This window comes from Nannospalax galili, unplaced genomic scaffold (genome assembly GCF_000622305.1).
Source record: "Nannospalax galili isolate Female #2095 unplaced genomic scaffold, S.galili_v1.0 scaffold280, whole genome shotgun sequence".
Taxonomy (NCBI): Eukaryota; Metazoa; Chordata; class Mammalia; order Rodentia; family Spalacidae; genus Nannospalax; species Nannospalax galili.
In genome coordinates this window covers 1190983-1206736 of record NW_008347808.1, presented here as the reverse complement: position 1 = coordinate 1206736, position 15754 = coordinate 1190983, and the positions used below count along the sequence as shown (strand labels likewise).

Genomic DNA, 15754 nt, shown 5'->3' with positions numbered 1-15754 from the left:
ATGTATACTATATATTACATATATATAGTCCATACTTCCTAAGTTAGGTTTGGGGCTTCTTACCTACTTCCCCTCATCTATGTACAGCATTTTTGCATATACTGTCTTTCCTCCACTCTGTATTCTTGGCAATTTTGTCAAATATAAGGTGACTGAAATTGCATGCTTTCATGATTGGGTCTTATATTTTGTTCTATTGTTTGATCTAAATTCCTATTTCTGTGCCTGTACCATGCTGTTTTATGGCTTTAGCTCTGCAATATAGTTTGAAATCTGGCATCATAATTCCTCCAGCATCTCTATTTGTGCTCAGGGGTCTTCTGTAGTTCCATATGAATTTGGGGATGTTTTATTATATTTCTGCAAAAAAATGTCATGGGGACTTTGAGTTTGATGTCATTGAGTCTATAAATTGTGTTTAGGAGGATGGTCATTTTCACAATACTAATTTTAGTAATCCGTGAACACTGGAAAGCCTTCAATTTCCTTGTGTCTTACTCAATCTCTTTCTCCCAAGATTTGAAGTTTTCATTATTGAGAGTTATAATGTTTTTGGTTAAGTTTATCCCTAAAAAATTTTTGAGGCTATTGTGAATGGGAGTGTTTCCATGATCTTTTCTGACTCCCTATTCTTGGTATATAGAAAAGCTATCGATTTTTGTTAATTCATTGTGAATCCTGCCAAGTTGTTGTAAGTGTTGATCATTTTTAGAAATTTTCTGGTGAAAATTTGGGGATCTCTATGTAAAATATTATATAATCTGCAAAGTGGGGTAATTTGACCTCTTCTTTTCCAATTAGTATCATTTAATTTCCTTCTCTTGTCTTTTTTGCTCTAGCTAGGGTTTCAAACACTGTACTGAAAAGGAGTAGGGATCGTGTACAGCCTTGTTTGGTTCCTGATTTTAATAGGACTATTTTGAATTTTTCTGCATTTAAAATAATGTCATCTGTGAATTTGGTGTATATAGTCTTAATTATGTTGACATATGTTCCATCCAGTACACTCCCCTCTAGGATTTTTACCGTGAAGACATGTTGGATGTTGTCAATGGACTTTTGTGTGTCTATTGAGGTGATCTTGTGATTTTTGTCTTTAAGTCCATTTATATAATTTATTATATTTATGGACTTATGTATATTGAACCATCCATGCATCTCTGGAATAAAGCCTACTTGATCATAGTGGATGATCTTCTTGATGTGCGTATGCAGATTACAAGTATTTTATTGAGAATTTTTGCATCTGTGATTATTAGGGATGTGGGCCTATAATTTTTTGTTGTGTCTTTACTTAGTTTTGATATTAGAGTGCTACTGTCTTCATAGAAGGAATTTTGGAGTTCTTCCTATGTTCCTACCTTTTTGAATAATTTAAGCAGTACTTGTCGTAGATTTTCTTTGAATGTTCTGATAAAATTCTGCTGTGACTCCATCTGGACCTGGACTTTTTTGGTTGGGAGACTTTCTACTACTGTTTTGATCTCCTTACTTATTATGGGTTGTTTAAGTTATTAATTTCTTCTTGGTTCAATTTTGGTAGAAATTAGAAATTCATCCATTTCTTTTAGATTTTCTAATTTAATTGAGGGTATGTTTTTATTGTATTTCCTTATAATTTATAATGTTCTGGATTTCCTTGGTGTCTGTTGTAATGTTTCCCATTTCATCTCTGATTCGGGCTAAGTATATGTCTATCTTGTTTATCTTTTCCAAGAACCAGATCTTAGATTCATTGATTATTTGTGTTGTTTTATTTGCTTCTATTTCAGTGATTTCTTATTTGATTTTTATTATTTCTTCTCATTTGCTGGTTTTTCGATTTGGTTTGTTCTTTTTTTACCAAATGCTTGAGTTGTACCACTAAGTCATTTATTTGTCCTCTCTTTGATTTTTAAAAACGTAGGCACTTAGAGCTATAAACTTCCCTATTGAGATTACTTTTAATGTATCCCAGGGGTTTTGATGTGTTGTATTATCATTTTCATTTAGTTCCAGGCATACTTTTATTTCTTTCTTGATTTCTTCTGTGACCTATTCCTCACTCGGGAGTGTGTTGTTTAATCTTCATGAGTTCACGTACTTACTAGAATTTCTTTTCTTATGGATTTTAAGTTTTGTTGCATTGTGATCTGATAGAATACATGGAAATATTTCAGTTTATTGTATAGGTTGAGGTTTGCTTTGTATGTGGTCTATTTTACAGACACTTCCGTGGGGTGCTGAATAGAATATTTATTCTTTGGTGCTTAGGTGGAATATTCTACAGATGTCTATTAGTTCCAGCTGATGTATAATATCTTATAATTCAGCTGTTTTCCTGTTTATTTTTTGTCCAGATGGATATTCCATTCATGTCATTTAAATTTTTTTTTCATGTTCTTTTCTTGAGTGATCCAATTCTGCAACTTTGTTTTCATGCCATGATATTCTGTTTTCCATTGGAGTCATTCTGCTGGTGAGAATATCTCCTGATGTTTCAAATTGGCTTATTGAGTTTTTCAATTCCATCTTTATTTAAGTTTGAGTTTTCTTCAATTTTCTATCCTTTTCTTGTGAATTCACTTTTTGTGTGTTTTCTTTGATAATCCAGTAAGTCCACTTAGCATTGCCCATATGTACATGGGGTATGAGGGGAATACCCTCAAAAAATAATGATTTTCTTGGCCCCAGTAGCTATCAACTGCCAATATCTCCTTGGTAAGAGGTGGGGTCTAAAGAGTACCTCTCCCATCTGTGTTGCACTTTTGGGTGGCTTGATTTTGTACAGGTCTTGAGCAGGTAATACAGTGGCTGTGAGTTAATAAGTACAATAACTATGCCATTTCCATAAGCCATCATTGGACAGCACCTCTCCCCATTCTCTGGCTCCTACTATCATGTTGCCTTCTCTCCCATAATGCTCCCTGAGCCTTTGAATGGTGGTGGTGGGTGACATAGATGTTCCATTTGGAGATGAGCTCTCACTTTCTTCTTCTCAGCACTTTGACCAATTGTGCATCTCTTCATTGATTTCTGACCACTGCAAAAAGAAGCTTCTCTTACCAAGGTTGAGAGTAGACCAGGCATATGTGTATAAATACATGGCTAGAAGGCAACTTGGCCATTTATGAAAAGAGCAATAGCAGGTTCTACACTAGGGCATATATTCTCCCTAGAAAATGGTCTTTTGACCAGGATTATGGTACCAGGTATGAGATTCTTTCCTATGGAGCAGGCCTCAAATATGATCAGAAAGCAGTTACCATAATGGTCACGCCACTCTTACACTAGTGGTCACATCTTTCTTCACATGTTTTTATTGTGGCACACTGTATCCACCTCTGGGAGGGACCATTGAGTGACATCATTTTTAATCAAATACCACTTGGTCTTATTTTACCTTTTAGGAATGGACCTTCACAATTTTGCCGCTATCCTCATCATTTCCTTGTGCTGCATGTTGATTTGTCACCATAGCTTATATCATGTCTACCACAAGATATCCCAATAGGGTGAGTACTAAATATGGATGGTTGCCTTTGGCTTATTCATTGTTTCTGGAAGTATATTTGCCAACACTCTCTATGAGGTACCGTGTTAAGCATTTCAATGAGCTTCAAGTTTTGCTTTAGAGTGAGGGTAGAGATAAAAAGACACAGATGTTTATTCTTATCAGCAATGACACAAGACTTATGGATGTGCCTACAAGAATCTTGGGTACTCAGACATCCTTATAATGAATCACATTGTAAGAATGCAAGAGAATCGACCCTCAAGTTGCTTGAAATTTATGTAAGGGTTTCCAGGTTGCCACATACAATTAATCATGTAAATACAAATGCACACACACACACACACATTATATATATATATATAATCAGAAAGATTATATGTAGAGAAGACAATATAAAAAGCCCTAAGGAGAAGAGAGTCAGAGTTAGAATAATAAATGAGGCCTTTCAGACGGTAAAACTAGGACTAGATGATGCAGAAGGAAAATCATAGGATAAGGGATGGTATTTCAGGAAAAAGGAACCACATAAGCTAAAATATAAAGACCTAAAATGCTTGTACATCCAGGTCTGTTGCTATTTTCACAATAGCTAATAAATAGAAACAATCTAAACGTCCCACAGTTGACAAACGGATAATGAAAATGTGATACATTTACACAATGGAGTTTTCCTCAGTGGTAAAGAGATCCATGGTAGAAAACAGGATGTTTGTGAGTGAGAGATGCTATATAAAAATAGATACTCACAAATGCCCTGTTTTCTACCATGGATCTCTTTACCACTGAGGGTCTCCAGTATTACCTTTGATGTTGGTCAGTTAGCCTACCCTTCAGGATGAATGTAGGCATGGAGATTCCTCAAATGGCCACAAACCCAGGATCTATCAAAAGGAAAACATTCATAAACAGCAAGCGAATTATATTATTTGCCTCTTAAAATGCTCCATGGTTCCTGACAGCTCCAGGGATGAGACCAAAATGTAGCATTCCTATTAAGACCTTCTGTCATATGGTTCTAGCCTATTTTCTTAACATACACCTTTCCTTTTTACCTATTCTCACTGACACTGAATTCAGACAAATAAGCCTTACACATCTAATCTTTTTTAAACCCTTCTTAGTTTGCCTTCTACAAATTCCTTGTTTCTATTTCTCTTTAAGGGAGACAGCTTATGAGCAGAAATTCAATTTATCATGGAGTTACTGAGCACTTATTGTATTCTAGACACTGGGAATATAAAGATGACAAACAAAAACACATTTGCTTGTACAGGAGCTCCTAGTCCAATCTCCAGAGGAGATAAGACATGGAAACATGGGTCTCTAACAAAGCAGAAACCCTGTGATTTGCCCCATTTACTTTCTTATAATTTAGTGCATGTGTTTCCATATTTCATAAAAGACTGCAGTACCGAGAAATAGCTTTCTTCATGCCAGGCTAATCCTGGGAACCAGTGTAGAATGGATGTCAGTTCTCCTCCATAGCTACCAGGAGGCAATGTTTTCCTATTTGGGGCCCCTCCGTAATAGGTGGAAGTTAGTGCTCTTGGAATGGCCTTGTCTATGGTTCTTGACATGGAACTAATCCAAACCATTCTTCCTGGACTGTGGCTGGGCAGTCAAGATTCCCTCAAGAATTTTCTGAGAATCTTTGATAATGCTCTCTAGTGTTTATACACCCACACCAAGCAACATCTGAAACTTGATGTCCTAAGTCAGAAATTTCAAAGCAGATGGAAACCAAACATGTGTACTCTTCCTTTCCCTGATAAATCCATGACTATGTGTTTCAATTCATCTCAATACTTCCCAGTTTTGGAAAGCTAAGACACTGAATTTTCTCTGTCTTTGTCCCTCACCTTCAGACTGGTGCTCGGGTTTCATAATTAGCTTTTATCCACTCCCCATAGAAATTTCTGAACCGATTCTTCCTTCTTTTCTATAGCATGTCTGTGAAGTGAACCAGTAAAGTAGTCTCTCCTTTTCCATCTTATGAGTCATTTTCTCTGTTCTCAATGCTGTTGGTCATTGGCAGGAAAGATGCAGGAAGGGGTGTGTGACATAGAACTGGTCCTAAAGCCAGAGTACTTCAGAATCACAACAGAATTCTACTCTTAAGGACTGTCCTGAGGTCATGCTCCAGTTCTCTGAATACATAAGGAAACTTAGGTTTACTAAATTTTTGTTTCTAGAATCCCTGTCTAGCAAGTGCCTGAGAGTCAGTTCATGAGAATTTAGGAAGCAAGATGCTGGAAAACCAGGATTTAAGCTCCAAGACTTTTCTCATGGATACTGGGGTCTTGGGCCATAGGGTGCGTGCCAAGAAGACGAACAACTCTGGAGAAACCATGAGGGTGGCCATCTTCACAAGTGAGCGCTTCAGTGACAAACCAGCTTCCCAGTCTCTGATCAGCTATCTGGTGAACCCTGCCTGGCCCAGCAGTACCAGATCATCACCAAGACTCCCCAGGATCATGAGGTTCTGGCTACAGAAAACAGTAGCATCTGCCACTAATGCTCCACTAAGTCCATGTCTACTGATATAATTGCCTGTTACCTAATCAGTTCTTACTTTCAACACAGCTCTCTTCCCTGCTTTTTCTCTTCATGGAAAAAAACAAAGTACCTACTCTGCCTATCCTGGGACCCCTGGGAGTGTCTGATTTTGACTAAGAATTTGCCATATATACCACAAACCAGCCAGATTCTCCGTTTGTTCCTGGGCCCTTCATTTCTGTCGTTCCCCCAGCTCCTCTCAAAACACTAGAAAATGTGTCCAAAGCACTAGAGGTTTTTTTTCATTATTCCTTCAGATACCACTAGAAAATCAGAGGAAGCTCTGTTCTGCCAACTCAGGGGAACTTCTATGTCCAGAATTACTTCTCTTTCTGTAGGGCCAGACAACAGATTGCCACGTAACACACCAGAGTATATATCTTTTCCTATACTGCGAGTCTACTGTTCTAGTATTCTTTTGCTGTTAATAAATATCTAATCATGATAAAAAAAAAACTCAATTGTGTTGATCTCTCAATATATGGTAGGATCTAGCAAGAATGATTAAAGAGAGAGTAATGAATGTGATAAGGATCCCTGGGCACACGGATCACACATCTTTCTATTCTCCTGTTCTCTCTCTGTCTCTGTCTCTGTCTCTTTTTCTCTCTGTCTCTCTGTTGTGTATGTGTGTGTCTGTGTGTCTGTGTCTTTGTGTTAGTTACTGGGAACTGAACCCAGGGCCATGTGCATGCTAAGGAAGTACTCTGCCACTGAGCTATATATCCTTAGCCCTATTTTTGCATTTTAATTTGAAGTAAGGATTCATTAAGGTGCAGGCTGGCCTTAAATTCACTCTGTAACTTAATGAGGCCTTAAATTTGCCTCTTGCCTCAGAATCCCAAATAACTAGAACTATAGGCCTAGACCATCAGGTCAAGCTATACTTTTGCTTTTCTTTGGTGAGGGATTGTTTGTTGATTAGTAGGTCTTTCACCTTTCCATTCATGCCATTTCCCTTCTCATAACATGGATAAGCCCCATCTGGTACACAATGAAATTATTATTTTTTTAAAAGTGTATGAGTGTTTTGGCTGCATGTTTATAAGGGTACCCATGTGTGTAATGCCCGAAGATGCCAGACAAGGGCGTCAGCTCCAAGGGAACTGGAGTTACAGACAGTTGTTAGCTGCTTTGTGAATGCTGGAAACCAAACCTGGGTCCTAGCAAGAGCAGCAAGTGATTTTAACCACTGAGTCATCTCTCAAGCCCACACAGTCAATTTTTGAATTTTTGCTTACACCGAAATGCTCTTATATGACTTCCATTCCCCATGACATCTTCTTTCCATCTCTACCTGGTGACTCCTCTCAAGGCACCAGGAAGCCTGAAAAAAATCTAGAATACTTTCTCAAGGGACAATGAGTGTAGAAATGAAGTGATTCCCTTCTTTCCAGAGTATATATCCAACACCACTAACATCTTTTGGGTAGTTGCATTCTTCATAGGTCATCTTCTCTAGCTCTTCTTATAATGTGGAGTGGAATAAGACTAACAAAGTTTTTCCCCTCAAGCAAGAAAGGGGAGAAGATAAGATGAGAAGGGAAGGGGAGGGGAAGGGAAGGAAGGGGGAGGGGGAGGGGCATGGCAGAAGGAGTGGTAGGGAGGGGAAGAGAGGAAAGAGACAGAGACAAAGAGCAATTACATGTTTATGTACCTTTAACTCAAGCTTCCCTACAAAGAACTTATTTGGGGCCAATTATACACTGCTTCCTTTCCCCCATGTAATTCATATCAAATCAACTTCCTTACTCTTCTTGGGAATCGCCATGTTGTCATTTATGTTTTCAGTGTAGACACAGAGTCAGATCAGGCTCCACTAAGAGCTGCTCCTCCTTTGGGGTGATTACAGAAGTCAAATAATATACAAAAATGAACAAGAAAGATTCCTCCATTTCACCCCCAGTGATGTTGCCAAATCAATGATCAAAACCTCATGATTTTCTTAATTGCCAAATGCTAGCAACACATAATTGCCAAAAGGGATAACTTCTCCATCTCACTTACAAGGCTCTGAAACAGGTTCCACTCTTTAGAAACCTCAGCTTCCCTCATGAAACAGCTCGGTGTTCAAACCCACAGCCTTTGAAAACACCCATTTATCTTATCTTAATAAACAAAGGAATTCTTGGGGTTAAGGAACTTTCATTGCAATTCTTCTGGTAAAATGAATCACAAATTCACAACAGCCCTTCCACAGAAACTGTGAATCATCAGGGATGCCTTAGTGTCTTTTATCTGAGGAAGCTATGCAATTACTGATTTTAACAATCCCATATCATAAATGAGTCGTTGAAGCCCAGAGAGAAACAAACTTGTCTAAAGGCAACAGGAAAACAAAGTCTGAAATTCAGGCCTTGAGTTTTTAGCAGCATTTATTCATTACAGCAGAAAGCTTCCAAAGATAATCTTTGCATCCAAAATATGACTTTCTCCCATGCAGAATAAGACACTAAGTAATTCCTAGGTACCAAGACAATCCTCATAATATTCTAAGCAAAAAAATGTGGTGACACATGAGGCTTGACATTTAGGTGGCTGGCTGGTCAGGGGAAAGTTAAAGAGCAAATAGAGGAGATCTCCAGAGCTAAGGGAAAGTACATTACTTTAGGGAAGTTTCCCAAATTATATTCCATGGAATATTAGACTCTGGAACTAGATATCAGAAATGTTTTGTTCCATAGCTCTATATCATAGTCATTCCCAATGCAGCATTAGAATATTATAGGCTTAGAAAAATACTATTAAAAGTCATTGTATATCTGTGTAACCAAGTAATACAAAACTGATTTGTCCCCTGAGCTTTTATCCCCCTCTTTTTCACTCCCCCAACCTTTCCACTTTGGCTACTACCTTATATACTTCATGGCACAGTTTGATTTTCTTTTTTACAAAATCCTGAGTAACATTCCGACCATATACCCAAAGCTCATGGACAAGTGGAACATCAATCTATAAACATTTATTAGATAGTTACAACGCTGGGCGATAGTAGGGGACATAGAAATTAATAAGCTACAGACTTTCACTTTATAATCTTACAATGCAGTGGGGAATTCAAGAATATATCTTGGAAACGTTCACTAACTTTTAAAGGACATATTTGGTGATAAGAAATACAATAGCACATACTAGCATCAAGGCAAGGAGAAAGGAACTTTTAAAATTCCCCACAAAGACAGCACTTTGATGGAGTCCAGAAGTACAGGGAAGAATTGTGTAGGCAAAGAGACATAGGAAAGAGGCTCCAAGAATGAGACAAGGAAATAAGAAAAGAGAAGCTGTATGTAAGGCCAAGATGTCCTCAGAAAGCAAGAAACTAGACTTCTGTGTCCTACTTTGTCACATACATTCGTGATGTTTATATGAGGATATTGGTCTCCTGGCTCTGAGAAGGAGAATGAGAAGGAAGAAGATGATAAAAAAAAAAATCAAATAGCACTTTCTTCCGTATATCCCTTATGGATTTTCAAAACCATTGTGCAGCCCAGGGTTGTAGCTCCCAGTGCTGCCTCACTATTATTCTGTTGCCCTCTGATGAAAGGCTTTAGTTCCCTCAAAGCCATATAATAATTTGAGAGAGCTTGGTGTTTGATAAACATTCTTTTACCCCACCAGCAGTCTATTTGCAGTGTCCTGGGCCTGGAGTTGCTAGGCATATGCCACACTTGGGGTATTTGACAAACTGACACTCTACCATATGGAGTGTCCAACTCAGCTTGTCAAATACACAGAGCGTGACACTGCAGAAGACTAGGCCAGGGACTTCCATGGGCAGCAAAATTGTCTGGGAAGTAGTGGACCTGGAAAGAGAGAAAATGAGGTGATAAAATCCTGCTCTGAGCCTCAGGAAAACTGCAGAATCTAAAGCAGCCAGCTAAAACACCTGAAGAAGGAAGTGAGCAACATAAGTATAAGGCTCCAAACCAAAAGACGGACCCTGAATGCTCATCTCAGGACATTGGTGGTCCAGGCATGTAGCAATATCATGTTCCAAGATTCAGTGTACTCTTAATGAAGTGAGAGGGAACAATTTGGTCATCATCATGTCTCCCTGATTTGAGGAAAGGACTGTGCCTCAGACTCAGTAACCTTGTTCTCTCTTCTTATAAGTTCTCCCAAGCTGTGTTCTCAGTGTTCAGGTTCTGTATTTAGACTTTGAGTTTAAGAATGTGCTTGAATCCTAGCTCTGCCATTAACTATCAAGGCATAATTGGATAAACTATTTCATCTCCCTGACCTCTATTTTCACAACCACAAAGCTTGCATAATAAATATTATACTTTCCTCATAAAGTCATTATAAGAATGACATGATAATGTTTGTAAAGGTATTAGCTTAGTATTTGCTATGTAACAAGTGCTAAAAAAATTATGTCTTTAGTAGGGTGTGATGGTGCATGCCTGAAATTCCAGCTCTCAGAAGCAGAGGCAGGAGAATCTCAGGTTTGGGGCCAGCCTGGGCCATGTAGTATGACTGTTTCACAAATAAACAAAAGAAAACAGAAAACTGAGGGCTTGGGATATAATTCAGAGGCGGAGCTCTTATATAGTATGTGCTAGGCTCTGGGTTTGACCCTCAGTAAAGAAAAAAAGAAGTGCCTGCTCTAACAGAAGTAAGCCAAATGAGGATAGGGTAACATTAACAGAACTGAAGCAGCTATTTCTTGTGGCGTTAGCCAGTCTTGTCTAACATGTCCCCCACTTTCACATAAATAGTAAAGAATGAAAACTACTAAGTGCCCTTATAAATAATCTGGCTTCACCTATTCAAAATTATAAATAAGGAAATTATAAATGGGAAAACAATTGCTAAAGGTCAGACAACAAGATGCTTGCATTAAAGGGCATATACTATACCATCTCATTGTGTCTTCTCCTCAGAACTTTTCCCTCTTTGCTTTTTATAACCATCTGGAAAAAGGGAGAAGCACAGCAACAAAGAACAAAAATAAGAGTGGATTTCTCAGGGCAGCACTGGGATCCTTGAATGCACAGCCATGAGGCCAATAACTAAACTTCCAGAACAGTCAAGACTGGAACTTCCTGAGATTTCCCTTAGCATTGTCCAGGTCCTTTTGCTGAAAATGCCATGTTGTCAATATGAAATTCTTACCCAGCCCAACTCTTAAGGTTTATTTGTAAGAAAGTAACTGGTCTATATTAAATACTGGCCATAAAAGTGAAAAAAATCCCAAGATTACTAGGAAAGAGAAACTTGCTTGTAAGAGTTTTCAGCAAGAAAATGTCTACTTTTTCTTCTAAACTCTTAGTGGAACATAAAAGGGTAACAGAACACTCTAATTTGATACTTGGGGATGACTTCAAAGCTAAAGATCAAAACTCTCTTTTCTACACCCTAACTTCCCTCACTACCTCATAATCCAGCCTACATCTCCTAGAAGTATGGTCTCAGCCAAAGTAGCTGTCCTGGTGGTGATATATCATGTAGTATAGAGAGTAAGACAGAGCTGGATTCTGATACCACCCTTGGCCTTCAACTTCCTTCTCTAGAAATGGAGCAAGAAAATTTACCTGGCAGTGATGTTGGAAATTGTTTGATGAGATCTCCAGAACTTCTTATACAGCTTGGTTCAGCCACTGGTGCTTCTGATTAAAAAAAAAACTAGCCAAGGAGACTGGTTAAAAGAATTAGAGTGTGTGGTGGCATAGAAAAGAAAAATGGACTGTTGCGCTTTTCTGTCATCATTTCCATTGCCTATCAGTTGCTGTAAGAAGAGTTGTATAATCTGGAGGTATCAATAGCATCCTGAATGTCATTTCTGATCGCATACACCCCAGGAAGCCTGGAAGAGGGGTATAAAAGGGAGAAAATATTCTTAGTACACTGAATTTGAAGATCATTATAGGTAATTTTGTTCCAGGATTGGTGGAAGGAGTCAGTGACTAAGCTGGATGTAGACAGGTTTTATTTCCACCCTTGCTGCTTTATTCCACATCGCCCCAATAGAGCACATAGATGAAAAGCAAGTTCTGGTGACGAATATTAACCAGACCCATAGAATGAAGAGATGTATAAATATGTGGGACAAAGGTTGAAGGATTCTTACACTGTTCTGTTTGTCATTTATCCTATCTGACATACTATCATTTACCCCCACCCAAGTGTAAAATCTTCCATTCAACTGTTCCACAGAGCAACTGTCATTGAGACAAAAAAAAAAAAAAAGTCCATTTTGATGAAGGAAATTGGAAGGCATAGGCCCAACAAAAGAAGTTGAAGTAAACACCTGGAGATCTTTAAACATTTGGGAAAAATCATGTATCTGGAAAGGAATTGGTTAAAAACATATCCTCAGGACCATGCTTAAATATTCAGATTTTCTTCCAGCATAAGGAGAGCCTCATGTCTAGTTATAGGATGCCTCTTGCTTCTTGGTGTTTCAGTCCTCTAGGGCAGAACACAAAGAGCACTGGCCTGGGATTAGAGTCAGCTGTGCTATAGGTTTTCTGTATGGCCTTGGGCATGGACTTTCCTTCCTCTCTCTGGACCTCTGTTTCTCCCATATATGCCTGATCTCTTTCTACTCCTTAACTTACTTCTATGAGATTTTCAAATTTTGAAAGTTGAGTAGTAAAATATGAGACTAGAGAAGAAAGACGCTTTCATTTCATTCATACCTTGCAGATCACCACCAGCTTTCCAGAATGTGCTCAGCATTGCCTAGACATACATTCAAGCATCATTCCTGGTTCCTTCTCAAAAGAGGGCTGGCTGATAACCTTCAAAATAAGAGGTACAGAGACTAAGTCATTGGACAGCATCAACTCCATCCTTCTCTTCTTCTTCCTTACAGAAGACACACAAACACCAAGTCCTAGCCTGGGGAAAGTACTCACCCAAGGAAAAACATTAATTAAACAATTAACTAAGAACTGCTATTCATAATTCTTAACTCATGGTTCCAAAGAACATTTAACTTATACATGACTATCTTCTAAACACCATTCCTTGGAAGCAATTATTATATCCCTTCTCTCAACCATTATAAGCTCCAGGATAGAAGGCCAATAAGAAACTTGACACCCTTCATCCTTCAACCTGCATCTTTAACTAGGACTTGAAAATTGGTTGGGTGTATTTAAACCACACTTTGCTTGCTGTGGGTGCTGTCCCAACAAAAGAATCTAAAAAGACGAGTCGATACTATACCTGTCATTGAAGTGGTGCTTTGGTCTTGGAGGGGACGTAGGTGCTGATCCAAACTGTAGGGGCCAGGGAAAGCTTGGCTTTATGTTGTGAGCAGGAAAGTCATGTGTTTTGAAGGACCCTTGGTGTCATGAAGAGGAAATAGAAATGAGGAAGATAAGTTTGAGGTTAGCCAACGGAAATCTGGGTACAAAATGACAAAACAGGGCTGTTGTGAAAGGAGTTGCCAATGCAGCAATAGTTCTTTCTGCCCTGTCTCCACCCACACTCAGCCAACCTCCAAAGACACTAACTTCCCATGCTACAGAGTGGGAAAGGAGAAAATACAAGCTGCCCCTAGGCTCTGATGGTGAGGCAAGGAGGTTTCCCCAGGGTAACTGAGGGAACCCTGTAATATGGTATTATTTAAAGAAAATCCACATTGTCAAAATTTTAAAATTTGACTCAAGGAGGAAAGAAAGGAAATATCAAGTATCATGAAGCAAATTTGTGGCAAATCTGGAATTTGATACCATTTCCATTGAAACTATATGTTCTCTCATTCTGAGAGAATGAATTGTCGTCCTAAAATACCACTTTCACTTCCAACTTTTCTCCTGACATATAGAACAAGCTATACAAATTACATGACCTAGTTCAAAGTAAATATAATAGATCTCTTTTTTACAATGAAAGAATTTCAAGACGGTGAAGACACTGTTCTAAACCTAGTATGAAGTCTTTCTAAGCAGACCACATGCTTATGAAGCTGGCCCTATCATCACGACTATAGCAAAAGATCCTGTTCTGTCATCCAGGAGACATACAGAGTAAAAAAAGAAGAAAATTCACATTTATTAGAATACCTCCTCTGTGCTTCATATATATTATATCATTTACTCAAGAACATTCTGGCATGTTGGTGAAAGGCAAGCATACTGAAACATGTGCAAATAAAGCACCTTGTCTAAGAAAACAAAACTAGGACATAATGGGGAAGGCAGAATTTGCATTCAGTTATTACTCCAAATGTCAAGATTTTTCTAATTTCTTATATTAACTACAAAGAAGAAAAAGGACAGAAGAAAAAGGATTCTGAGAAAATAAGTACCAGGCCCTGAGTTCAACTTGACCTTCAGGATTAGAAAGGGAATTGAAGAGTATACGATAACAATGAGTAGTAGCCTAGTCTTTGTGTTTATAATCCCTTAGAAGTCTTTATTCAGAACCAGAAATGACCATGGATTCTCATTATGGACCTTCTACCATGAATTCTAATGACAAAGAGAATAAGAGGAGGGAAAGTCCTGTGATGCATTCAGTATATATTTTAAATAGGTTTCAGTGACAGTACCAAGGTCAGGGCCCTTAGCCTACAACAATGGAAACAAGGCCCGTAGCAACACTCAAGCTTCTGTGAATACTCTACCCACATTACATAAAGTCTTATAAATTGCGACTCAAGCAAAATGACCACATCCTAAGAGTTGAAGCACTGGGTCTTAGTCTCAACTCTATTCCTTCTCTGTGTCTTGATTTCTCATAAAAACAGCAGAGCTGGGAGAAGTTGATCTTAGCCTTTCAAACTCAAACATTCCCTGAGTCCTGTATGAATGACTCTGTCCCTGCTCCTCCTTATTCAATGTGTGCTTTCCTGTGGTTACTGGACCCAAAGTTTTGGAGCTAGCCTAGAATAGAGATCGATTTGCATGCACACTACTCTGCAAACAACTTCCTCCTACAAAAATAAAAATAATTATTGGCTTAGGCCTTGAGACCAGATTCTCCAGATCTGGCTTCTAGAAAGATTCAATTCCTGTTTTGTTTTGTTTTGTTTTGTTTTCCATTTCTGACTAAGCTTGGAGTGGAAGGAAGAGTCCTGTGAACACGTTGCTAAGAAGAGACTCCATTCTCTCAGCTCACGCTACAAAGATTGAGTAACTTCTTCAAACCATTCCTTTCTGTCTGCTCTATCAGCTGAGGTATTCTAGTAGTTTTTCTTTTTTGTTTTTCCTTTTTGTGATGTTAGGTATTTTGAAGTCATGGCCTTACACATGCTAAGCAAGTGTTCAAATTGCTGAGCTATATTGCTATTCTTCTCCACTAGCTTTTAAACAAGAATCTTCTGGAAAGAATATCTTCACCAAAAGAGTAATTAATCATGTCCATTTTGAGCACAATAAAAGGCCCATGAAAGAGACTATTAAGGGTGAGAAAAATGAAGAGAAATCATGCCATCTGTTATATACAGTATCTGAACTGGAGCAAAGGGCATTGAACTCTAAGAGTTCTTCTACACTCCAGAAGCATGTTATAGCCCAGGCTTGTCAGGACCTTACTCAAACTCAAACTGAAGCAATCATCCTGCCTCAGTCTCCCAAGTGCTGGGGTTACATGGATGTGTAACCACGCCCAGCTAAAGGGACCTCTTCTTTTATTAAAGTCTATTGTTTGAGTTACTGCTCAGAGCAATGAAAAATCAAAGAGTTTCATATTTTAGGTGTTGTCTGCCATTGCTATGTTTAGGAAGGAAGGTGATTAAGAGAGAAAAGT

The 15754-nt window shown here is 38.5% G+C and overlaps 1 protein-coding gene and 1 long non-coding RNA gene across 3 annotated transcripts in view; one reads left to right on the top strand and one right to left on the bottom strand.

The window, feature by feature from the left end:
- The window catches only part of Vsig4 (V-set and immunoglobulin domain containing 4), a 37966-nt gene extending 31467 nt beyond the window's left edge, over positions 1-6499 (top strand). Inside the window, 3 exon segments of the mRNA XM_017800932.2 lie at positions 3390-3489; positions 5808-5902; positions 5905-6499. Coding sequence (XP_017656421.1) covers positions 3390-3489; positions 5808-5902; positions 5905-6011 — 302 coding nt within the window. The 3' untranslated portion in view covers positions 6012-6499.
- A 1931-nt stretch (positions 6500-8430) lies between these two features.
- LOC103743137 lies at positions 8431-13309 on the bottom strand. Of its 2 annotated transcripts, none has more exons than XR_607653.3 (4): positions 13226-13309; positions 12694-12795; positions 11587-11858; positions 8431-9855 (listed from the first exon to the last, which is right to left on the bottom strand). It is a non-coding gene; the product is annotated as an uncharacterized LOC103743137 (long non-coding RNA). The 2 variants fall into 2 exon arrangements; XR_003851313.1 differs by lacking the exon at positions 8431-9855 and adding an exon at positions 10914-10965.
- Positions 13310-15754: the final 2445 nt, after the last annotated feature.